The 25,857-nt window shown below is 37.6% G+C and overlaps 1 protein-coding gene across 4 annotated transcripts in view; it reads left to right on the top strand.

Moving 5' to 3' along the window:
* MLLT3 (MLLT3, super elongation complex subunit) overlaps positions 1 to 25,573 on the top strand; it is a 238,100-nt gene extending 212,527 nt beyond the window's left edge. For 3 of the 4 annotated variants that reach the window (XM_011365354.2, XM_023533722.1, XM_023533724.1), the window contains 6 exons: positions 4,624 to 4,699; positions 6,617 to 6,746; positions 9,369 to 9,468; positions 15,070 to 15,141; positions 16,226 to 16,297; positions 23,059 to 25,573. In XM_011365354.2, the coding sequence (XP_011363656.1) occupies positions 4,624 to 4,699; positions 6,617 to 6,746; positions 9,369 to 9,468; positions 15,070 to 15,141; positions 16,226 to 16,297; positions 23,059 to 23,190 (582 nt within the window). In that variant the 3' untranslated portion in view covers positions 23,191 to 25,573. Of the gene's footprint in view, positions 1 to 4,623; positions 4,700 to 6,616; positions 6,747 to 9,368; positions 9,469 to 10,015; positions 10,604 to 15,069; positions 15,142 to 16,225; positions 16,298 to 23,058 lie in introns of those variants that run through there. The other variant, XM_023533723.1, reaches the window with a different exon arrangement.
* Positions 25,574 to 25,857: the final 284 nt, after the last annotated feature.

Below are 25,857 nucleotides of genomic sequence, written 5' to 3'. Positions count from 1 at the left end.
GAAATGATTGTCACAGTGTTTAGTTAACATCTATCAATCTTTAAAATGACTTTTTTGTGCTATGCCAAAAAAAGTGTCTATGATTATTATTTTTTAATAAAGGAAGTACTAAACTGACTAGAACCTAGTACTTCAGTCACTAATGAAAATTGAACAGGAAAGTAAATAAGGTATATTATATTTGTGTTTTCTTCTTTGGGTGGCACTCATCCTTGACAGTCTTTCTGGATTTTTGTGCAAAGAAAAGATAATCTTTATTGAAGGCTTTATGTTTTCTTTTTCTGAACGAGGTATAAATTTTGTGGAAAAAATGTAGCAATGTGCTAAAATAATTTAACTTGTTATACTGTACTTACTCTCCCCTTTCCCCTGATGAAAGGTATATATTATCCTCCCCTTTTTTCTTTATTTGATTGTTTTGAAGTTGAAATTCTGTTCATAAATATAGTTGCTTATTAGGAGAGATGGAACTTCTGTCTTCTGATTGCCTAAGGAGGAAGTCTGCTTCCAGTGTAAGGAACAAAGCCAGATTTTACAAGCCTTCTCCAGTGACCTACCTTGACAGGTGTTCTCTTTTGAAGGACTTAACTTCTAGGAGTTGTAATCATGTGGGTTTTCTTACTTGTCTTAGACAAAAATAATCCTCCATAGAAAATCCATTATAAAATGATTTTGCATAGCCTATTAATGTTGAAAATTACATTCAAACCTTGGTTGGCCCATTGTTTTGGTAGTAAAGATATATCTTGTTTGGGGCAATAGAGGAGTTTGAGATCTCTTATAAATAATAGCAGCAACAAATGTTGATTAGCTACTGTTATAACAGCAGTGAGCTAGGAATTTTTACTTTATCAATTTAACATGATCATTTCTACGAATGGTTCAGTGCCCTCACTCTGTGAGGAAACTAATGCTTAAGCAATCTTCCCAAAAAGATATACTAGCAAGCAATAGAATTTGAGATTCTTAAGCCTATACTTTTGTCGTTGGAGCACACCATTTAAAGAAACTCCATGCCTAGTGTTTGATTACTCAGTAGGTCAGCTAAGCTTGTGCTTAGGGCATCAGTAAGAAGAAGCAAATATTTTTTTAGTGGGGAGAATTTTGGTATTTCAAAAGCAAGTATCAAGTAAGGGGAAGAATCAACCTCATTGAAGTTCCCTACACTTAGGTTTCGGTACATACACACGTAAAGAAAGGAGGGTACCGTAGTCTTTTCAATCCTTAGGGCCTGTAATGGTCTTAATTTAGACCTGTTTATGTGAATATTTTTCTTAAAGCAAATAACCTTTTCTAGTTTATGTAATCATTCTCGATTTGTGTTTTTGGAGGGTAAATCTGATTAAAAAAATAAAGTACAGACTTCACGTAAAGCAAGCACCAGCTTTGTTTTGCTGGACTTGAAGAAATATAAGACTGTCAGCCTCAGCTCGTAGCAGAATGGCTTTTTGAGCAGTTAACATACAGTTGAATTCTGTCTCAGTCAGACTAGGTTCATTTAAGGTCTATCCACCACAACACGATTGTACATGTTTCATAAATGTTTTTATTGAGTGGTAGCTGTGTTCTATTAGGGTGCTTTCTGGCAAAACACTTTGAAGAGTGTGCAGGGATGTTACCTCTGGATAAATCAGTAAGTTTTCATTTTTTCTCATGATGCTTTTGCTTTCCTCGTATGCCTTCTTAAATTTAAGATTCCTTAAAAAAATACATGGTTTTTTTTTTGCATGTAGAAAAAAAAGAAACAGTTAACTTATTATCAGTGGTGCTCAACCTGGAATTTTCATTTGTTAAGCTTTTAAAATATTAACATGCCTGGACCCCTACACCAAAACTATTGAATCAGAATCTCCTCATGTATAGAATCCTCCCAACTGACTGTCATGCATATCCATGGCTATGAATCTCTGGGTTCTTGGTCAGTGTTCTCTGAAGTCTGGTTGGTCCGCAGAACAGCAGCATCAGCATCCTCTGGGTACTTGTAAGAATTCCTGGGTCTCATCCCAGACTTATTGAATCAAACCCTGGAGTAGGGCCCAGCAGTCTGTGTTTTAACAAATACTCCAGGTGATTCAAATGCTTGGGAAAGTGTGAGAGTTGCTCCTTCGATCATCTCAAAGGAGATGATCCTCAAAGGTCTTCTCCAAAATTTCACAAATCCCTGTCGTGGTTGCAGAAAGCTTCCAGGACAGTGGACTTTGCTACCCATCATTCAACATTTTATCCTTCTCTATCCACCTCTGTTGCTTTAAACTTTCTACTTTAACAGTCTCGTTGAATAATAGTGTGTCTTCTACTGTAAACCTCCTCAAATGCTTAGTGGATGAGACAGCATGTTAATAATAAATGTTGAATAAAAAGACTTTTTCTTTTGTATTGTTTTTTACTCTTCGTCAATTTTCTAATGGTTAGCAACTGTGGAATAATTAACTTTGTTTATGGTTAGGAAGCTAAAAGAAGGCTGCCTGCAGGCTTGGTTCTGGCATTGGCATGATGCTTGAGACAGATGAGTCAAGTTTAACATTGGATAGTTGGAGAGATGTGACCACCATCCTTTCTTGCTATCCTAATTAATGTCACTCTTAGCAAACAGCTCTGGCAGAACAGCTCTTTTAAGTCCAGTGCAACGTGTACTGGTCAGGCTGGATGGGAAACTGCAGCTCTCCCCGCTTACTGTAAGGGAACCTTTTTCTTGGCTCCCAAATGGTTTCCAGAGCTATCAAAAAAAAATACCGTTTGCAGACACTTTTCATAGCTGAAAAGAGCAACTTGGAGAGGAAAAGGAGTATTCTCTGGACCGCAGGAGGAATGTTTTGCAGCTGGGCATTGCACATAAATGCTAACTGAATACCCTTTCAGTTGTGTAACTCACTGTCGTGGCTCACAGTGGAAGAGCCACTCAACAGAAATGAAGAGTGCCTCACACCTGCGTGTGTACTTGTAAACCAACTCTTCTTTGTGGGCCGCAAACAGCAATGTGTAGGACATTGTACTGCAAACCCCAAGTAAATCTTGCAGTGGTAAAGGATTGGTAGGCCGCCTGCTGCTCATTAGGGATCCTGTCTGGCTCTTTTCCTGCAGAATGAGTGGTAGATTGCTGACACCTGTTTTCCCATCCAGCCTGAGGATGTGAAGTGTGCATTAGGAATGCCTGAAAGTGCTTCCTTGTGTCTGAGTCTGGATCTTGGTGTTGTTTGGAGAGGAGGGGGTGTGGGTTCAGTGCTGGGAGGAGAGATGAAAAAAATCAGTGGTGAGAAACTACAAGATAAAACTGAGATTTCATCCTCATTTAGTGGCTTCTGATTGTGCCCTTAGTTTGTCCACGTAGCCCTGATAAACTTGGTCACTTATTGAGCATAGAGAGATGTGTCTTGTAGATATTTCTCAGATTACGTGAGCATGTAGTTGAGACTCTCAACACATTAGAAATGAGATAGAAATAACCTACTCTTACAACCCAGTTCATCAACATGATTAAGTTATTTTAAAATATTTTTGGCCTTAAATATATAAAATTCAAGTGTATTGATAGTATAATCAATTTCTTGCACCATTCTGTCCATGTGTTTGCTCTTCCCATCTTTACCTACCATAAAGTCTCAAAAACTGGCAAATGTTGAAACACAAGGCCTAACGTGCTGCCTTCAGTCACAGATATGGACTGCTTGCTGTATGCAGTGATTATGCTAAGTACAAGGGGACAACAAGAAGCACAGAAAACAACCCCCTGCCACTACCACCAACCCCTGCTTTTTCAAGTGCTGGTACTCTACTGGAGAGAAAAGACATCAGAGGTAGCATAATACTGCAATATATTTGATAAGCATAGAGATGATCCATATTTTCGGTGAGGTTGGAGAGAGAAGAGAACTGTGAGTTAGTTGGCCAGGTCAAGGAGGCACTTGTTCTGGATATTAAAGGGTGAGGAGAATTCACTGAGAGTGAGATGGGTATAAGATGCACTTTCCCTGCATCAGTAGGCTGTGGAATTAAAGAGAGAGAGAGAGAGAGAGAGAGAGAGAGAGTGTGTGTGTGTGTGTGTGTGTGTGTGTGTGTGTGTTTTAAAGTAATGGCAGCATTTTCCCTGACTCATTTGTGGGACTTGGCCAGGTCTTCTTGTGAACATTGGCCTTCGTTTGTGAACTGTGGATGAATGGGGTTAGGGTTGGGTCATGGCCTTGGACCAGAGTGAAATTAACTGGCTCATAATGTGATTGAACTAATGACCTTGGCCTCATTACCACTATGTTTTAACCAGTTCAGTCAATCAAACTGCAGAAAGAGTAATCAAGGTATCTTTCAGGAAGAGATCTGGATACCAGTAAACATAGGAGTGAAAACAAAGCCAGGTTCTTTCTTCATATAACGCCCAGGTGTTCATCTCTTCATCTTTGTTTGTATTCTTGTTTCTGCATCTAGGAAAAATATGGTGGACAGAATGAAAAGGGAGCCCTGACTCTCCTATGTTAGTGTTTTTGATATAATGTAATGTATAGTCATTTTTCTTGTGCAGCATCAGGCTGTTTTTCTAGAGGAAAATATTTTTAAGCAAAACTATTGTTTTTAATTTTAGATATGTAGTGTTCCATAAATTTATTGATTATGCCTTTCTCTTCTTTAAAGTCTGAACAACCCAGTCCTGCCAGTTCCAGCTCCAGCTCCAGCTCCAGCTTCACACCGTCCCAGACCAGGCAACAAGGTATCAACGTCTCCCAGGCAAATTATGAGGCATTTTTCTCATAAAACATCTTGATGAGTTGATATATGGCCTATTTTCCACTGTTTTATTATTTGAGTGATAACTTGGCTTTTATGCAGTTGTATTTATTTCCCCTAGGAATACACTTGAGTATTGTTCTGATGTATGAGCCCAGCCTCTAGAAATTCCCCTTTTTCTAGTCCCTGCCATCAGAGTTGCATTTTACAAAAGGATTACAGACACAGCCCATTCCAGGGAGTTCCCAAAGGAAATACAATAGCAAAAGCTGGACTTGAGAGGCTTTGACATAGAGAAATAGGTTTTCACTTTTCTTCCTGGACATCTTTCATTTTATTTATTTTTCTACAGATTAATAGACCTTTTTCATTGGCAAGTGTTAATTTGCTGTCTTTAAAATATATATATTTTGCTACTCAAACTCAAATTTAAATTTAAAGATATTTTAAAAAGAAATTTAAACCAGAACATTAACTAAATATATTTTCCACTTCTTTTGTGTGTAGAAAACCTTCAAAGGTTGGCTGTTTTGAAAAAAAAAAAACTTGGAAAGTGAAATAATATCAAGGAATAATTTGTTTTCGAGCATCATGTTGCACATTACTTTCTTCATTGACCACACTGAATTCTTGATGGCCTTGTATGTTTTGAAAAGGATTAAGTTGCTCTGTGTGTTTGGGCTAAGGCTAAGCCTCTAGGAAAAAATAAAAGACACTGATCGTTTGGACTATTCAGATTTTTTGTTCCACTGACTTCCAAAAGTATAAGCCTATGACAAAAGCAGAGAAATTTGGGTTTTAAAGAATGTGAGATTGCAGAGTTGTACTTATTTTAAAACTGATTTAATGATAGCTCAGATATTCCTATTAGATTAGAGTTTAGGAATTGTCTAATCCAGAATGAAAGTGCCTCTCTCTCATTTTCCTGATTGCCTTTACAATCTCTTCTGTTAATATTAAAAGTATCTATCTTGTTTTCATTACATGTAAGAGTAATAAAGTGAGAATAAGCCACACTGATGAGTTTTTTTGGTGGTTTTTTTTTTTTTCCCCCAGTTTTGCCCTATTCTAAAATAAATTAGTTATGACTTGATTTTTTTCTCTTCCATCTAATACTGGATACTCCTTCGAATTTTCTGGGCACCCGATTTATTGCATGGTCTTATTTATGGAAATACATGTTGGTATTTTGCCAAGAACTTCTTAAAAAGTAAAATAAAAATTGGCTACATAAAATTGTTGCAACAAGACCTTGTGTCCAAGATCAATATGAAGATCAGAGATAAGACGTTACACCGTGGAATTGAAATACTTTATAATCTGAACTTGACTGAAATGCTTGCTTGACCTGAAATTGACCTTGAAATAAAAGGAACAGCTAAACCTTAATAGATCAAAAACTACCACACAAAGGCTGCATTGCCAAGAACAAGTTACAACCATGGTGATTTATTAGTCTCAACTTTTCAATACATGGATTAACCTAACAAAACATTCAATTTACTAATAGATCTTTCTGTTTCTTTTTAGGGGTAATTTTTCTTGGGGAAGAAAAATACATAGAAAAGAATTCTTAGGAAATAGTTTTTCTAATAAACATTTTGAGGCTTCTCTTATTAAAACAACAGTGTTTTAGCAGAGGTTGCATTCCAGAAACTACCAAATTTGTCTTATAAACTGTATGCACAAATAAATAAATAAATAAATAAATGAATGAATGAATGAATAAATAAATAAATAAATAGATAGATAGATAGATAAAATATAAATATGTGATGTATATGATAATGGTTATTTTGAACCAATGTTCAGTGCTAGTGAGCATTCCCTTGTGTCTAATATGGCTAAGTGTGTTTGCAATAGTATGTGTTATTGCCTGTGCTTCACTGTCATTACTCAGGTCCTTTAAGGTCTATAATGAAAGATCTGCATTCCGATGACAATGAGGAGGAATCAGATGAGGCAGAGGATAATGACAATGACTCCGAAATGGAGAGACCTGTAAATAGAGGAGGCAGCCGAAGTCGCAGGTGAGTGTCTTGGAAGGGAAGAAGTTCCCTGTGATAGAATCATATCTTTTTACTAGACCTAATAGTGTAACCACTGCCAAAGTATGAAACACCAAAAACAATGGCAGTAAATGGTCACATTCATCTTAAGTTGGGGCACCTTGGCATGCTTATACTTATCTTTACAGAGAATTATTTATCCCTTTTCTCAGAAAAGAGAGGTTTTTCCTCCAAAAATTTTATAGGGAAAAAGTCCTATTAAAAGTCCTTGTTCTTGAAAGTATATGCCAAGGTAGCAGGCCTGACTGCTGAAATAAATTCTGTTTTCATCTGAAGCGTTTGTGTAGGTCCGTTGCTGTAGGTGTTCTCAGCATTTGAGGAAACGTGTTTGCCGTTTGAAGGTAGAAATACATAAATGGCTTCAGTGAGTTATGTGTGTGACCTAATTAAAGCTAGAATCACCTGTGTGTGTTTCCCCAGAAAATAAATTCCTTTTAAGTGTGCTGACAATTAGGTTCCTTAAGTAGCTTTAATGCTGTGAGGCATAATTCCACATTATAAGATGGTAATTCATGTCATTTATAATTAATAGCCAACTTGAAATTGCCTTGAGAATTTTATTTCTTTATCATGAGGCAAACAAATAGGCATGCTTACTTTAATATGTTTTGAGTAGAAAAAAAATATGAATGTACTTGACTTAAAATCCAATTACATTTATAATATATCACATTAAATCTTTTCCCATTATCCATTACTATGTAGATGGCACTAAAATTCCTGAAAAGAATGTGATTTGACCCCAAACTGGACAGACCATATGTTTTCTAATTGGTAATTCCCTAGTGTCCTTTGAGAAGAGGCTCCTTGGAGTATCTGCCCTATCAGATGTCCCAGTGATTTCTCCTTATGGCCACATTTAATACCTCTTCCTCTACCTTGTCTCCCAAACTCACCTGTCCGTGTTCCTTTTAAGTAGGAGAAAATGAGGAAGCTTATGGCCTTGGCGTTGTAACATTTCCCCTTAGAAGTCTTCAATCTGACAAGAAGGAAACTTGTAGGTCAAAAAGACCTAAAAATGGACTGAAACTTGGAGGTGAAGAGCATATTTATAACAACTGAAATCCTGACCACCGGCTGCTCTCAATTTAGCTGATGAAAAATGCATGACCTACTTAGATAATTTCCCAAGTTATTGTTATTTAGAAGGTCTAGATACTCTGATTTGCTGTTGCCTACCCATTTACTGCCCCATACCCTAAGTGGATGTGGGTCAGATCGTACATATTTGTGAGTTGTCCGGTGTGATACACATTGTTAAAGACACTCTTCTTTTTTTCCCCACGTAACATGTACCGTTAGCACAGTAGCGCCAGTGTAACATTTGATCTTCATTGCACTTGTGAAGTCTCAACTGTTTAATCAGTTTAAATACTCAGCCTTCCACTTCAGTCAAGAAGCATTTTAAAGCAGCGCTTCAACCGAACACTTCATTAATGTAATTAAGTTAAGAAAAACAAGTTCCATCAGTTTTTGCTTAAAGGATGTCCCAGCGCATCCTTTTCATTTCCTATCTTGTATCTTGTCTATCTGAATATATTATAGAGCTAGAATGTGATTGCCTATTCAGAATGAGAAAAAAACTTTTCTGATTTCTAAAGCATTTTCCATTTCTGAGAAGAATATTATATTAGGTTATTATGTAACCAAAGAGAGGGAGCAAACACTGAAGGACGTTTCTAAAGGAGGACACACATTCAGCAGGGTAGACTAAAGAAATATTTCCTACTTCAGCTAGAAGAAAATTACATTTTGTTCTGAAAAGAAAAAATAGGGGAGCGGGTGGTATTTTATTGTCTTTAATTGTTAAAAGATATCATTGTATTTTTCTAAAGCAGTTATTTCAAACACGCCGTCTCTTCATATTGTTGTAGTATATTCCCAATGAGTCGTATCAGTGTTCAGACCTAGGGACAGCCTTGAGTCATTTATTACACAGTAGAAATTGTGTAGAGATTGCTGGTGGTTCTAGCATATTGAGCTTCACACATCCCATCTTCAGATGTCACTCTGAGCTGTCAGTCATGCAGGGCTATTGTCTACATTCTTCTTGGCAGTTGCTTCCACTCCTGCAGGCTGTTTTAGCCACATTTGTAAAATTTTTACAAAGAGGCATTGGGGGAAGGAAAATAAAAAGTAATAACCTATGAACTGTTTAATTTTTCTGACCTTATGCAAACTTGGGTGACATGCTTACTGGTAGAAGATAGGGGAGCTGGAGTAGGGAGAATAATAAATAAAGGAAGCTGGTAAAGTATAGCGGCTAAGCACCAGCTTTGGGTCACATTGCTTGGGTTTAAATCCTAGAACCACTGCTTTTACTTCTGTGACCCTAGGTGAGTGACCTAGTCTCTCTAAGTGTCAGCTTCCTCATCTGAAATAGGGATCATGGAATGAGAAATAGCAGGTAAAACACTTAAACAGTTTCAGATACAAGGTAAGGATCGATACATGTTAGCAGTTGTATGAGTTAATACAAGTTTTCAATACTTAGAGTGTTTGGATATTTTGCTCCCTGTACCTATTTCCATAGATACTTCAAGAATTGTCTGTAATGATGCATGTCTTCTCTTTCTGTTTCAGAGTTAGCTTAAGTGATGGCAGCGATAGTGAAAGCAGTTCTGCTTCTTCGCCCCTACATCACGAACCCCCCCCACCCTTATTAAAAACCAACAACAACCAGGTAAATTCCCAGGTTTGCAGTGTTGTACACTGCAGAATTAGATGTGATTGTTTTTACAAAGCACAGAAAAACTTTTTATCCTTTAATTTTAAACAAAGTCTCTCTCGATATCAAAAAATGGGAAACTACAACCTTAGGAATAAACACATAGTTAGGGTTATATAAACTTCTGTTGGCATGAAAAGTATGTTCCATTGGATAGTTTAATTAAATAGATGAAAGAAGAGATGGTGACAAAAAGTGTGGTCCATTTACTGTTGATTGTTATGTATTTTTCCCCTCAGCAGTAAGTAGACAACTTAATAAATTAGCAAGATATGACCTTTGGGGCCAGTATAAAGCCTGGTTCTTTGCTTTACTAATTCGCAGTAATTCGCTCGTGCGAATTAACTTTAACTCTGATCCTCAATTTCCTCATCTGTACCTGGGAATGTTAATACCTAACTTGCTGGTTATTGGGAGGATGGCAACTAACACATGTAAAGAGCATGAGGCAGTGCCCATACCTACTTGGCACTCAGTTGATGGTCAGTGTTTATTATTATAGGTACTCTGCCTCTGTTTGCTCATCCAGGAAAAGAAGATCATCACTTGGGATTGTAAGGAATAGTTAAAAGGCAGAGTAAATAATGGTCATTATCATTGTTATAAATCAAGCTTGTTAATTTGATAGTCAATTCAGAATATAGTTATTTAAATAAGGTCTAGGCAGAACTTTGAAAGCTATGATAAAGAGCTTTTGTTAAACCAATGATTAAGATTGAGATATTTCAAATTCTTACTAAATTAAGCTATTTTCAAATATGAATATTGTAAAAGCCTTGCTATACATTGAGTTGATACTCTCATTACTGTAGGTTATTCTTATATCTCTCTGTTTAGACAGATTCACTGTGACCTCTCCAATAATTACTTAATTCTAGTTACCACATGAATATTACTAACTTTAAAGTAAAAGAACTGTTTTTTTCTAAAATTATTTTGTTTCTTGGGTGTCCTACAATTGTAAATGGCCTTGCCCTTGAATTTGTGATCTTTATCTTACTGGGAATGTGTGGTTTTCTAGCTGAAGACTTTTTCCTTTTAAATTTTGTATGAAGCATAATAAAGATCTCTTAAAATTCAAAATTCCTTATAATGTTTATTGGCCATCATTGATAAGTGGGAATAATACCAGTGTTCTTTACTTTACCAGTTACAGTTCAGCTGGTTTCTTTGTGTCCTACATATGAATTCAAGCCCAGCCTCATCATCTGTTACAGACTGGCTATTCAAGGAGTTAGTGTATTCTTATTCTTTATCCTAACTTCCTGTAGTTCGTGCATTTCCCCGTCTCCAGTGTCAGCCATGCCCAGGGCCCAGCCAGCTTTCACCTCTGGCGTGGCTGCCCACCACCACAAATGACGCATTTCTTCACGACTGAGAGTATAGCCATCATTGCCAGCCAGTTGAGAAGGGCCCTGGGCTGGCTAACTGGATAGCTTGGGATTCGTTAGTAAATTTTACTTCAGTAGAAGCTGGCAAAAGAGTTGAATTTGGACCTTTAATATACTTTTATATCCAATTTAAACACACGTACTTAGCTTCCAGGAGTGAGACATTAGAAATAGGTGGTGGCAGTGCCAGGAGTGAAGGACATCAGATCCTTTCTTTCATCCCACTCATAAAGAAAGCTCCTTCAGCATCTTTCCTGGTCAGGGTTAAGACTGCGGTTGCTAAATAAATGCAGCTCCAACAAGCCCCTATCTCGCCCTTCAAACCTAGTAGCTGCCCCTAACCCTTCCTTATGGGCAGTCTCCAAGCTGGGCCTTGCTTCAGGGAGAGGTCTCTATTCTTTGTCAGACTTTTTTTTTTTAACGTGTCTAGCAAAACAAGAACAAAAATGAATAGAATCATTTATCTGGAGAGGATAAAAATTACTTTATTCAATTAAATAGCATACCAATGGTTCCTTGGCATATGTTTATTCAACAAATGTAGCTTCACACATGTGAATCATCAATCTGTCAGAAATACTCAGTTATATATCACTTTCTCCATGCACCTATAAGCATAATAAGAAAGTCCATATGCTTTCACTTTTAGCTAGCTGAGGGTCAGAAATACATGTACCATAAGAGTGCTTCTCTCCTTGGAGCTACATCTTGGAACCGAAAGCAAGAAAAGGTTTTTAAACTGTTTATTATTGATTTCTTACCGCCTCGAATCACCTGCATTGGGTGGGGTGTGATGCTGTCCCTTGAAATCAGTGTTTTAGGATTTCTTAAAAGCATACTAGTCTTCCTTAGTTCTTCATGCCAATGAAGTGAAATAGTAAAATATTCTTAAAAATCTAAAAATCACATAAATTTCATCCTGGAATGTGTTTTTAGTCTTATATCTGTGTGTGTGTGTGTGTGTGTGTGTGTGTGTGTGTGTGTGTGTGTGTGTGATTATCTGAAATTTCACATCAAATAAATAGATGAAAACATACGGAGACAGCCCGACTGTGAAATGGGAAGACTCAGAGTTTCCTTCTTTCGTACCCCTTGGCCGTTCTCTGTAAGTCGATAATGATATCTCAAGCTTCTGTAAATTACCAGGCAAAGCTGAGTTTTCCTTACCTTTTCTCAAATCTTCCAGGGACTAGGGAAGAGGGAACGTGCTAATTGAGTCAAACATTTTCTAACTATAGAAAAGAAGTGAACAGAGAGAGCCACATGTCAACAAAGCAAGTAATTAACCTGAACATTGTTAGGGGCAACTAGTGATCATTAACATAAAAGACGTATCAGTAGAGACTCCATCTGCTCAATAATCGAGTTGTCTGTCAGTCCTCACAAAGGGATGCAGAAAAATAATCATCTTGAAATTTTGATTCTCAAGCTGTATCCTCAGATTAAGAATAGCAGTACAACTAATCACAGTTCTATTTTCGGAGACTACCACATGTAGAAATGGTGCATCTCAGCAGTCTGGGTGGCTGTTTCCCTCAGTACAACTTAATAAGGAATAATAGTGAGTGAGAGTCGTGTCATTTTAAACAGAGGTGTGTTTTGTTTGTTTGTTTGTTTGTTTGTTTTTTTACTCTAACCCTCCCTTATGTGAATTTCAAACAAAATCAAAATCAAAATTCCAGATCCTTCTCGGCTGAAAGTGTAGACGGAGGGAGGAGAGAGGGGCCCTGAAGGAAGGAAGTGATCCATTGGACTCAAGTTAATATTCAGAATATCATAAATCACCTATCAGCTTGCAAGGCATGTTGAATGAAATTAGAATCTATCCAGTTAAACTGGTTTGAAATAAGCCTGTGAAAGACAAGGTGCTGTACTTTTATATTCCAGAGTCGTTTCCTCAAAGATAAGAAATGATCATAAATAAAACAATTGTCTTCAGCATGGCTCAGCTCTCTCAGAATGAGGTTTTGACAAAGCTGTTTATTTTGGAGCAGGGAGAGATCAAAGGAAGAAGATTAACTGAGCCCTCTCTGGGCAGCCACTCAGTAACTTGAGGCGGATCACTGACACCCAGAGCTTTTGTTCCTGCCACTGCAGCTTCAGAAGAAAGAAACTAGGATTTCAATGCAGTTTGGCCTGTGCTGTAGCACTTAGGGAATGTGTAGGCTGGGACTTAAGTGCTCCACAGTGTTCCGTTTTCTGCTTTGGAGAGAAGGTAGTAGAACTCTCTAAAACTAGTTAGCAAAGTTCCATTGCAAATCAAGAGTTCTCAGTTACTTTGACCCCCAGAATGCAGCGAGTTGGGGTTTAGGGGGACAGGGTGGGATATGGGAACAAAATTCAGTTTTCTAATGCACAAGGCAAGTAGGCAGGCACTGTTTCTTTCTCTTGCCTGAAATCTCAGCAGACCGGCTCTGCTTTGCCTGGCCCCACATCTGAGTTGGCGAGGAGTGCCATCTACTGACCTACTTACTCCTAGGTCTCTGAGCGCAGTTTTCCCTTGAGGTCTCTTTCCAACAACAATAGTAGAGAAGGAAATTCTGAATGTAGTGGAGTGTTTGGTTCTTTTACAGTGAAGCCTTTTAAATAAAAACAATTTGCCTTCTGTTATTAAGTAATTCCCTTGTGTTGCTGAAAGTATTATATTTTAAGTGAGCCTGGTCAAATTGGTCATCTGGTTATCTTAATCTTAAAAATGAAGAAATAAAGGCAATTCTTAAGAAAGACTGTTAGAAAGAAACTCACTCATAACCCATGCATTATTCTAAATTCAAAAGAAAATACTTATATAAATATTTAGTCTTTTCTAGAGTGTCATGGCTCTATCTTCAAAAAGTAAAATGTTTAGTAGTGTAAAATTTGACAGCCAAATGGGAATCCATACATTATCTCATTCATCTTTCTAATTTCATCTCACTTTTGAGGCCCCCAACATGTAAAATAATAGGGCTAGGACCTGAACTTAGATTTCTGAGCCCAATCAGTGCTTTTTCTACTACAGATTAAAAGTGAACTCATTTTTAAAAATTTTTTTTGTGTTATGGGATATGGTAGACCTTTGAAAAGAACTATTTGTGTGTGTGTGTGTGTGTGTGAGAGAGAGAGAGAGAGAGAGAGAGAGAGAGAGAGAAAGTGTATGTGTGTTAGGGCAGAAAATGGATAAAGAGCAGAGCAGTAGGAATATGAGACTTTTTAAATATATGCTTGATTTGGCATTTTCCTTCTTAATGTTAGTTTCAGAGTATAACAACTCACTTGATAATAAGGTTATAATGAAAAAGACAAATTATTTTGCTTTTTATGTTTATATACATTTATAAATACTGAACAATAAATTCAGTCGTTCTCAGCCATTTTAAGCAAGGGCCATTTAAAAATATTTCCTTCATAATCTCCATTTTGAAGATTCTAATAAATCAACTATTTATTAAATAATAATTTGGTTTTCTTTTTTATTACTTAGAAACCTAGCTCCCCAGAGAAGCTTCTGAACAGTATACAGAACTACTATTCATAAACTAAGCTATAATTGGTTGAGATAAGAGAAGAGGTACCTGCTATCTTATCATGGGTAAACCCATCCCTTCTTGAAACACAGAAGAAAGTTCTGACTCTTTATTTCTTGATTTGGAGGATCCCAGGTTGGGAACAACTAGTGTCACTGATGGCTGTCATTATTTCTAAAGCTTCATCAAGTTAGTGGATATGAGTAATTTTTAGAATCTGAAAGTCAGATACTAAAAAGGGTATTTGAGTGTTTGTTCTGTCATCTCTAGTGTACTATGCACTGGTAATCATGCTGAAACAGCAGAATGAATAAGAAAAAAAATTCTTGCCAGAGGGAACTATAATCCAGTATAACTCAGCTGCTGTACATATGTGTGAGAGTGTTGTCACAAAGGAGAAGCATCCTTGGAAGCTTAGATCAATTTCTTTATTGTCCACATTTTTTTTTAAGTTCTATCGCCCTGACTCAGCATTTTTGATGTAATTTATTGTCCAAGAAAAAGTAAGATTAGAAGAAAAGACGTTGTATAAAGGTAAAAGGCTAGGTGGAAAATGATGTTATTTTATGACATTTCATCCATAAGTGCCTTTGTTTAGGTGGCTGATTAGGTAAGAAGTACTTGAAATCAAATTTAACAGTGTTCTCTTCGATCCCTAGATTCTCGAAGTGAAAAGTCCAATAAAGCAAAGCAAATCAGATAAGCAAATAAAGAATGGTGAATGTGACAAGGTAGGTTTCCAGTCCACTACTATGAGTGCTACGACACTGGCATGTCTGTTTCTTTGTGTCTCCCTTCCTCATTAGAAGTGCCTGAGAGCAATTTATTTTCCCAGTCTTGCTTATATCTCCAGAACTAAGTTTGGCCTTGTGGTAGCATTTGCCCTGATGCCTAGATTGCCCAGGAATTTCAGGCATATTGAATTGGGAGGTAAGAGATCTGTGGTAGAGTTAGAAGATGAAGGGATCAGACGTAAGTGGGGAGGACATCTGATCCTAGTCAGAGTGCTTTCCCCAAGTGCGCATCATGCATCTGAAGTCGGACTGCAAGACCTACTGGGGATTAGTCTCCTGGTGTGGGCAGGGTCCTAACATGTTTTTCAGGGTCGGGACAGGTCTGGCTAATGCTTCACAAACCTTTCCTTTGCCTTCATTGCAAATGACACTAGGAACACCCGTTCAGCTATACTGACAAAGAGTCGTAGGTCTGAGCATGTGGAAGGAGAGGTTGCCTCTGTTCTTTCAAGGGAGCTCTTGACAAACCACATGCTAATTTGGATAGTGATCTCTATTTTTCATAAGACACTTTACTTACATTTGCTGTTCACTAGCGATGTTAGATATGACAACCAGGAAGGCTTTTTTTTTTTTTTTTTAAAGAATTAATCCCGATATAACTGGTAACGTGCACTGATACTTTGTGTTCAAACTTAGACTCTTAGTTAAAAAGTTTCTAAGATAGAAGAATAAAAAGAAGAAAGTAGACTTTGATACCATGCTTAAACTCACAATTTACCATTGAGTTCCCCTTCTCTCTGTAGAGGCATTGTTAGGAGGAGTGCATCTGCTTACTTAAATCTTTTTGAGAGCAAATAAATGCAAGAATTGTCCCCTTTTTAAAAAACTGGCTTGATCAAGGTAATAGTTGGCCAAGAGAGACTTGTTCTGCAAAGGCCTTGGGCATCGAGTCCACACAACCTGGGGTGTGAGTAGAATGGGGAACCTCTAGCCACTGCTTATATGTTCTTATTTATTTATTCTCTTTTTGAATTGCTTCCTAACATGCTTGTTCTTCGGGGGACACTTTTCCTTTCAGGCATACCTAGATGAACTGGTAGAGCTTCACAGAAGGTTAATGACGTTGCGGGAAAGACACATTCTGCAGCAGGTAAGAAATGCTTTTTAGCACAACCCTTTCCAGAAGCATCAAGGCTTAGTCTGTCCTGGGGTAGTGCCGTAGCACCTGGAGTCTGCACCAGCCCCACACTGCCAGAACTGGGTTGATGCCACCTGAAGAAGTACAGTTGACTCTTGAACAACACAGGTTTGATTTGTGCCAATTCACTCGTATGTGGATTTTTTTTTTTTTTTTTTTTAATATACAGTTGGCTCTTTGTATCACCCAACCACGGATCAAAATGCTGTTTTTGATCCGTGGTTGGGAATCCATGGGTGCGGAAGGCTGACTGTATGTGTTGTTCTACATCATTTTATATGAGGGACTTGAGCATCTGTGGATTTTGATATCTGCAAGGGATCTTGGAACCAAATTCCTGTAGATACTGAGAGACTATAGTTAAGTTTTGGGGGAGTCAAAATGTGCACATGGATATTCAGCTGTGCAAGAGGGTTAATACCCCTAACCCCTGTGTTCAGGTGTCAACTATATTTAGGGAGGGTGCTCACTTCCAAGGCCACCTGCAAGTCTGTGCTGGAGCTTTGTGCTGATTGTCTCCTTTCTCTGGTGCTGTTGGCAGTTAAGACTGGGACTTGAGGAGGTGATGGTAATGGAATGTGCTGATCCCTCAGCCAGCTGATGCTGTGATGTGGGCAGAGGGAGGGGATGGTTGGAATGTAGAAACCTTTGGGGCCAGGCTTCTGATTTCATGGGAAAACAGTGATAAGAATTTCAGTCAAGTGTTGTAAACATTTGTGATTCAATTTAGTAACCTTTTGCCAATGCTATTCTAAGGAAAATAAATATTTCCCTCATTTCTCTTATCTTGTACAACATACATTCTATTATTATGAACTCAACTGTGGAATACTTGTAGAGTGGAGAAACTTCTATTAGTACAATTTGATGTTTTGAGAAGATAAGAAGGGTGGTTTTTAGTTTTCATACAGTTACGTGTGTCCATTGCATTAACAGTGGCTATTGGTTAAATATTTTTTCTTTAACACCCAAAGAGAAGGTTGTGTTCTAAATTCCAGAGTGAGTTTGCAGATTAATTTACTGTTTAAATTTTTTTTTTTTTACTACTTTCAAATGACTTGAAGTTAGTACTTAATCTACCCCAGCTGTGTGTGTTACTTTTTAAAAAACATTTAATGGCTGATGGTAACATTTATATTCTGTGTACATTTTTGCTTAAATCTATAAATACACACTCTCAAACTTGCCAAGTTTCCTGATTGGTCTGATAAGCTTTTTAACCCTTCTAGAGTTTCAGATTTGAACAAAAGGCTAAAGACCTGTGATTCTTAATTGGGGATAAGTTGCATTTCTTTCATTTCCATTTAAGTGAGTATGGGCAGGAGAGCAGGCTTTGAGTGACTTACCCTGAGACTTTGCTACTATATATTTTTTTTTCCCAGCTTTCTTCTGTAGAACTGAAAATCGTTCAGCCTGTCATTTACTAGTTATTTGGGGCTAATTGACTAAATGGTTATGGTAGCTCTATAGCCGATTTCCCCATCCCTTTCCAAAGGCCAGCTCTGAACCACTGTGGAGTAGTTGTCCAGTAAAACTATTAATGCACAAGCCGGGCCCAAATAGTGAGTCTCGCAAGTGAGTGAGACAGATGTTCGGACAGGGTTAGGACACTCTCACAAAGGAAGCCCAGCTGACGAGTTGAGGCTACTAGGCACAGTTTTACCTTGGGGGGTCATCAGCATTCCCAATTTCACATTGTCCTTTATTTTGACCTTTGAAAGAATTCTGAGAGAAGATGACTTACTGGACAATTCCCTCGAAGTGGATCATTTTAGTGTTCTAAAGGGTGAGAGTGATCTCTATGAATTTTTAACCTGGCATAAAGGCACTCGAGGGTGCACAGCGTTTCACCCTAATTGCATTCCCAGGCTGCTTGAAAGCTCTCCATCTTTGGCCTTTTGCCTTGTAATGCAGCTGAGGCTTGTGATTATGATACCATGATGCATGTCCTGTCACAGTTTACTGCTTAATTAATTCCTATTATAAAGCCTAGCACTGTGGAGGACTAATGTTACTCTTCACCTTGAGAGCGCCTCACCTTATGGAATGTGTTCCGCATGTCTGCTGCATATTCTCCACCATGCAGACCTGACACCCGAGACAGAATTTCTGGGGAGCCCAGGATCACATCCTAGGTCTTTTTCTATTAAATGCATTCAGCCCACTCTGACACTTTTATTTGGCTCAAAAAAAAAAAAAAGTGGTTAATATCTTTGTCTTATGCTGGGGGCATGGAGTACCGGTGCCCAGCATCTAGTTTAATGAATGGAAAGCATTGCTTCAAGAGAGCCTGTGTTTTAAGCCACTTTTCCATAAGATAAAAATATAGGACAGTGGAAACAGTCAAACCAAGAGATAGCAGTTACAGGACTGCCTAACAATTTGATTCTTCTTTAAATTGCATGTTCCAGAGTATTCACAAAGGGACATTGAACACTTCAAAACTCCTTAGCAATTTAGCTCTGATTCTGGATTTGCATCCTACTTAGGAGGGAAAAAACTCTGAGGAAAACCTGGGCTTCCTTAGACAGTTTAGCAATTTAGATAACAGCTATTATACTTTTAGAATTATATTTAGGAAGATGGGTAATAAGTAGAGTATCTAAGTATTCCTTCTAACAATACGGAGATCTCTCCCTGAGAAATGTTCTGCTGAAAATGACTGTCTCCATCCTGGGAAATTGCCTGTCATATTATCTAGTCCCTTGAAGGTTAGAAGCTGATAGCTTGTCTCTTAACCCAAGGTAGGGTACATGTTGTCACACGCCAGACAGTGTACCTCAATCCACAGCCATGGCCATTCTACCGGAAGACCTAACTTACCCCAGACGTGACTCCACTCTAGGCAGATGCAACAAACAATCAGCCTGCATGGTACCCCCTAAAAGGCTGACATGGTGGGAAATAGTCTGTCACTAGAGTTTTCACAACCACCATCATCTAAAGAATGAGTTAAGCAGTTTACATACTCTTCCCTTTCCACTCCGAGAGCATACTTTGTGCCTTTGCCTACTCTTATCTCTGTCACTCTATCTTTTATCATACTTTGAAGAGGCATTCATGTTGCAGTGTGATGCAGGGTACCAACACCGAGGTAGAGCCACACTGCATCAGCAGAGCAGGGGATTCTCGTGGAAAATAAGGGTGATGCCTTCAGGGATAAATGAGCTGTTTTTAGCTTTGTGGCTTGTGTTTTTGGAGTAAAGCATGTTAACGTTGTGTTTCTGATGTTCTAACTATCAGGATTCCTGGAAAGGAACACACAGTTATTTTTCTTTATGCAGTCTTTACTTAATTGAGGACTTAGGTACATGCTCTAATAATTCAAATCATTAATGCTATTCCCTTTGGCAAATAGTCCCGAACACCCCAATTGCTGCCACTACCTCTGCTTTAAGGCTGTCTCTGCATCTGCCTTGATGTATTCTTATAGGCTCCCATAAAAATGCGGGGCTCATTTAGTTAGACTGATCAGTTCCCCTTATATCTTTGTGTGTTTGTGGCTGCAGGCAGGGTGGGACATGCTGGTTGTGGAGGAAGTAAGAGGACTGTGATTGAAGCACGGGAAACCTACAGGATATTCCAATACATGTGAGATGACTAGGCTGAATTTTCTAGTGGGCAGATGTGCTTATTTGCTTTAAAATCAAGTAGCTTTTTTTTTAGAAGTTACTTTTACTGCTCTTTTCTACTTACTGTCAAGTAATTAGCTCTATTGAGTCACAGAAAGCTATTTTCTTAAAAGGGTAAGTTACCTGTCATTTTCGAGGGAAAATGTAGGGCTGTCCTCCTTTTACCCCCACATCGTGGCTTTAGTTTGTCATTTCAGCTGGTTTCCTTCATTTACTGTTTTCCCTGTTTTCTTCCCTCCCCTCTGAAAACTTTTCTTATAATTATTTAAAAAAAAAAAAATTCTGAGTTTTAGCTTCTGGTGTTTTCCCTGCTTCATTTGTTTCAGTGCTAATAAAATGGCCAACAAAAAGCGCTGGATCTGGTAATTCATGGAGGTGTAGTCACCTCCCAGATAATTAAGGATAAGTTTACATTTATATGGTAATCGTAATCATGTTACCCTGGTCTGTATAACAATATACAGTTTATAAAGAAGCTTCACTTATCGTATCTTATTTGATCCTCTGCACAACCTTGTATGATGGTAGAACAGGTGGCATTGTCCCATTTTACAGATAAGGAACCCGAGGCTCAGAGGTTAGAATGTTCTGTCAATGCCATTCAAATAGCGAGCAGAGTCAGAAATTAATACGCCAAATTCAGGACTCTATTCCAAATGCTTTGTCACTTACCTACTGGCCAGCTAGCTGGGGAGAGAGATCTCACTCTGGAATAATTGTCATTTGTCTCCATTGTATAAATTGAAAGGCTATGTGTTTCTATCCTGAAAGAGTTCTCTGAAGAAGCTATTCGTGTCTATCCTGAAGTTTACACATTTTCACTCAGTCTATACTATTTCTGTACAATGGAGCAAAAAGATAATTTACTCTGGAAAGTACTCAAATCAATCGATGTTAAATATGTAGTATTTGATTGCCTCGAAAGGTTTGTGTATGTGGACATAGCTGGATATGTGTCTCTGTGTGTATGTAGATATATGTGTGTGACTTATCCACAGCTCTGTAACTATTGACTAATAAAACAAATGAGGGACCATTTTAGATCTTTTAGTGTTAATAAGATCTTGTTCTCTCTCCACCCCAAACACCCCCATATAATAACAGGCCTGGAGGTCAGTAATTTCAGATCAGTGCGACGTCTTAAAAGATGCCACTGAGGACATAAACTCCTTGCCTTCCTGCTCTGCCATCTTTCACATCTTGCATTCAGCCTCTGGAGGGGAATATAGCCACTACACTTCCAGGATTGCATCTTCATTCCAGACAGGAAGACAGGCAGAGGGCAAAAGGCAGAGGCCTGTTGTCCTTACCCTGTGCCAAAACTTTCCTGAAAGCCCAGTGACTTCTGACAAATTGTAAATAGCAGTATCTGCCAAGTGCTACAAGTGGGTCTGAGGAGGCAAGTGTTTGAGCTGGGCCTGTTGCCACTCCCAGAAAATCAATAATGGGAAAATGGATATTAGGTAGGCAGTTGTCTCTGTCATTGTTTTGCAGTGGAAATAACTTGTTTTATTATTAAACCCATAGTTATATCTGTAAGTAATAGTTTCAGAGATTGAATAAGGCAATAATAGCTCAGTCTGGAGTTGTGCAACTAATTGGATGAGCCTCAATATGCCTTTTATGCTTCTGTGGAAGTCAAATATGTCAGGAATGGGGAGCACATTTTCTGTTGATAGCCACTGACCCATAGGGAATAGTTCACAAATTACTATTTTTTAAAGAAAACTAACTTCAAGAAGAGAAGGTCAAAAGTTTCTGTTTTCAGTCTGAAATTAGGTAATCTAAAATGTCATCGATGAATAGGCTAAATAATTAAAATTATTCTCTTTTTTAAGATTATTGAACCAAAGAGAATCAGAAGTAAGTGACAGAATGCGAGTAATAGAGACAACTAAAAATAAGTGGAAGAGTTTGCCTATTGTTTTCTCTGCATAAATATTTTTTCTTTCAATCTAACACTGATTTTTCTCTCTCCCCACAAAGCTTACTATAATTAACCGCCTCCATCCCATTTTACCCACAATAAATTTTGCACCACCCAGGCACAGCACCCATTGCTGATAAAATTCTTAGTAAAATAGGGGTGGAAAGACAAGTAACATGATAAAAGATTCTCACAAACCAATAACCAACATCATTCTTAAAGTTGAAATTCTAGAAGCGTTCTCCTGAAAGCTAGAACCAGACAGCAGTACTTCTGTCACAACTTTTGTTTATAATTTTTCTGAAAGTCGGAGCCAACACAATAAGAAATGAGGTACAACTATTCCAAACGGGGAGCCAAAGGCATCCTTCGTTTCAGTAGATAAAACGTATCACCCCCAAATGCCCAAGGGAATCAACTGAACATGACTATAAGTGATAAATACAGGTTTTTATCCATTTTTGTTGAAATATAACAAAATGTACAACTACATGAATTTTAACAAAGTAAATGCATCTTTTATAACCAGCACCCAAATCAAACTACAAAACAGTTACAGCACCCCCTGGCAGGGTCCCTGAAGTCTTCTTCCAGTCACTACCCATGTTCTCCAAGGGGTGGGATTGTAGGTGACTTCAGATTTTTTCTTCATGGGTTTTTGTATTTTTAAAAAATGTCACCCATAATTTAAGAAAAATGTTCATGATCATATATGTATGGATGCGTGTATGCGTGTTGCGTGTATACTTTTAAATTAGGAGTTTTATTTCTAGGCTGGAATTTCCTTACATCTACTAAGTATAATTACTGTCCATTGAGTCAGTAACTAATTTTTAAAGGGGTCTTGAAAGTATATCTCCCCCAAACCACCCAATTCTACCCATATGGTAAAACAGTCTGTTGATGGCTTAAAAGCATGAACCAGTTTAAAGGATATGAGTAATGAGAATAGGTAATCTGCTCTCATTTAGAATTTCAAAGGGTTAATAATCCTTTGGCTTAAAAATTGACTGGTTCTTTGGTGCCATTAATTGTATAGGACCTTCTTGCTATAAATGAGAATATTAATCACTTGATTCCATATTTGACCCCCTTCATCTCTCTCTCTTTTCCTTTTGATGTCTATTGCTTACTTCTCTTCTTTATTCTTCTAGATTGTGAACCTTATAGAAGAAACTGGACACTTTCATATCACAAATACAACATTTGATTTTGACCTTTGCTCGCTGGACAAAACCACCGTTCGTAAACTACAGAGTTACCTGGAAACATCTGGAACATCCTGAGGATACAACAACTGGATGCATCAAAAACTATTGGTTTTTTTTTTTTTTTGGTTGTGATTTTTTTTGTTGTTGTTTATATGAAAACACTCAGAACGATGCAACCAAAAGGGAAAAAATAAAAATCAAACAACCTTCAGCTTTATTTTTCTTTAAAGCCAGTCATCATCTCTTGATAAAGGAGAGGTTAAAAGCAAACCAGCCTCAGCGGACCACTCTTCTCTCCAAGGAAATCCTCGGGAAGAGTTAGCCTGGATAGCCTTGAAAACAAACAAATCAAACAAACACAAGAAAACTTAAAGAATGTGTATGGTATCACGTATCTCTCTCTGTGGTGGTTCGTTCCACAGGACGAATGCATATTCAACACACTGCCTTATTACATAACTCTGATCTATTTATTATTGCATACAGATATCCTAAAGTTGTCGAGGGAATGACACCACAAGACATTATAAGTACTTGGTCCCGCGGATGCTCTTTCAGTGCAGCGCCCTTGCCATCCCAAGCCCAGTGACCTTACTTGTAGACCATGCCACTCTCCACCGACTTTTTCCAACTCCTTTAACTCGTCGCAGTCTGTGTTTTCCACCTTTTGTTTTTCCAGTAACAGGACACAAATGATCAACTGGGGGGACCAAATAACCACCCTGATTTTCTTCTTTGTGGTCTCTTTCCTGAAAGTTGGGGCCCAGTCCTTGGCTGTATCCATATAATGATCTTGGACCATGGTAGAAAAAGCACCAAATAGGATCATATGAATTGCTGTCTAGCCTTAGTCAATAAACCTGTAGGACTTTTAAACAAAAGTGTACATGTAAATGTCCTGCATCCAGCATTGTTGAGCTGTCACCAACATTCTTGTGTCTGTTTTCCTGTTATACTATTAGATGAATATGAAAGTAAAGGCATTCCACAGGATCGTCATTTTTAAAAAAGGAATTCTGGTTCTGTTTTCTAAAGAAATGTTGTAGAAATTCTTAATTTGGATCTATTTATTAGTAAGAGTTTCAGCTTTCTTCAGCTGCCAGTGTGTTTTCCATCTTTACTACAAAACCTGGAATATGAGGTTTTTGTTCGTTCACTTATGATCCTCTTAGACTCTTTTATATTTGGAAAATTAAAATCTTTCTTTGGGGGAAATTCTTGGTTATTCTGCCATAACAGATTATGTATTAACTTGTAGATTCAGTGGTTCAAAACCTGTTTAGTCACTTACTTATGTTTCCAGAAGGATTTCTTGTATTGGTGAAAATAAAGATGGTTGGGGAGGGGGGATATTTTTGTTCTTGATGTACACTGTTTTGAAACTAGAAATCTGTCCTGTGGCATGCAAAAGAAAGCAAATTATTTTTAAAGAAAAAAACGAAAAACAAAACCAAAGTACTTTTGGTGTCATTATTCCATCCTCTCCATAAATGGAGAAATGCAAAGTGAGAACAGCTCATCTTTCAAGTTTTTGCTAGGAACTCAACCGAAAAGAAAAGAAACGAAGAAATACTTCTGGATCCAAAGGTTCGTTCACTGGATCAGCCTTAAGAAAGTCTCTATGTGTGCTAACAGACCAGTATCTCCCTCATTTATTCCCATGCCAGATGCTGTCTTTTCATACAGAGATTAACTAGTGTCTGTACAGAAAATAGTCTTTCCAGACCCATTCTTTTGGGCAGTAATGTAAATGCATATTGATAATAGAGTTATTTCTGCATTTTAAAAAGGGGATTTTTTACATTGTTTCTTTCTATCCAAAGACACTATTTTTTCCTTTAAAAAATGATAATACAGCCATGCTCCTTGTAAATTCTCTGAAGCATCCTCCCTGAGGACAAGTGTACTTTTTCAATAATGTTATGATTCTTGCTAATTGGCATGAACCGTCCTTGAAGCATTTGTCGTCTAGTCCACTTCTCAATGTTTAAATACGGAAAAATTTTCTAAGTCATTTTGGACATTAGGTGACTGATGAGTTGTGTGTTTTTAGTTGTGTTGTTGTTGTTGTTGTTGTTGTTGTTTTGAACTTTATAGGTAAAAGGGAAAGAGAATGCTTATATGGAATTGTTTGCAAAATTTAAAACTTTTTAAAATTTCTAACTGCTAATCCACATATTCTAATTAAGCCAGAAATGTATGTGGTTTAACTAAAATATCTGTGTAGTTTAACTAGGAATGTATATATGTAGTTTGGGCTATTTTTATTTTTGTAACTAAATCGTGTGGCAAAAACTATGATTTGGCAATGTAAAGATTTTTTTTTTTCTTTAGGTTACTAACCAAGAAACTTGGTAACATGAGAAATGATCAAACAAAAAGATTAATAAGAAAGGATGCTATTACACTAATAAAATTCAGACCTAAAATTTAGGTAATAAAGCAAATATCTTCAGAATATCGTCAAAATGTAACTTTAATTGATAAGAAAATTCGGAAAAACTTATCTACTATTCATGGAGACAGCAAAATGAGTTTTCCGCAACATTCCAGGGTAAGAGTTACATTGTTGATTTTTTAGAAATTATACTCTTGCTCTCTTCTAATTTTTAAGTGCAGAAATAATAAATCCCCTTCTAATTTCAGATAGTTCTATTTCTCTTAAAGTAACTCAGTTCTGCCATGTTTATATACACTCATCTTTGAAACCTGTTAAAAAATATTTTTGGCACATTTGTATCT

This window comes from Pteropus vampyrus, unplaced genomic scaffold, assembly GCF_000151845.1.
Source record: "Pteropus vampyrus isolate Shadow unplaced genomic scaffold, Pvam_2.0 Scaffold109, whole genome shotgun sequence".
NCBI lineage: Eukaryota > Metazoa > Chordata > Mammalia > Chiroptera > Pteropodidae > Pteropus > Pteropus vampyrus.
Note: the sequence above shows the minus strand (reverse complement) of the source record. Positions and strands in the feature narration are given on the sequence as shown.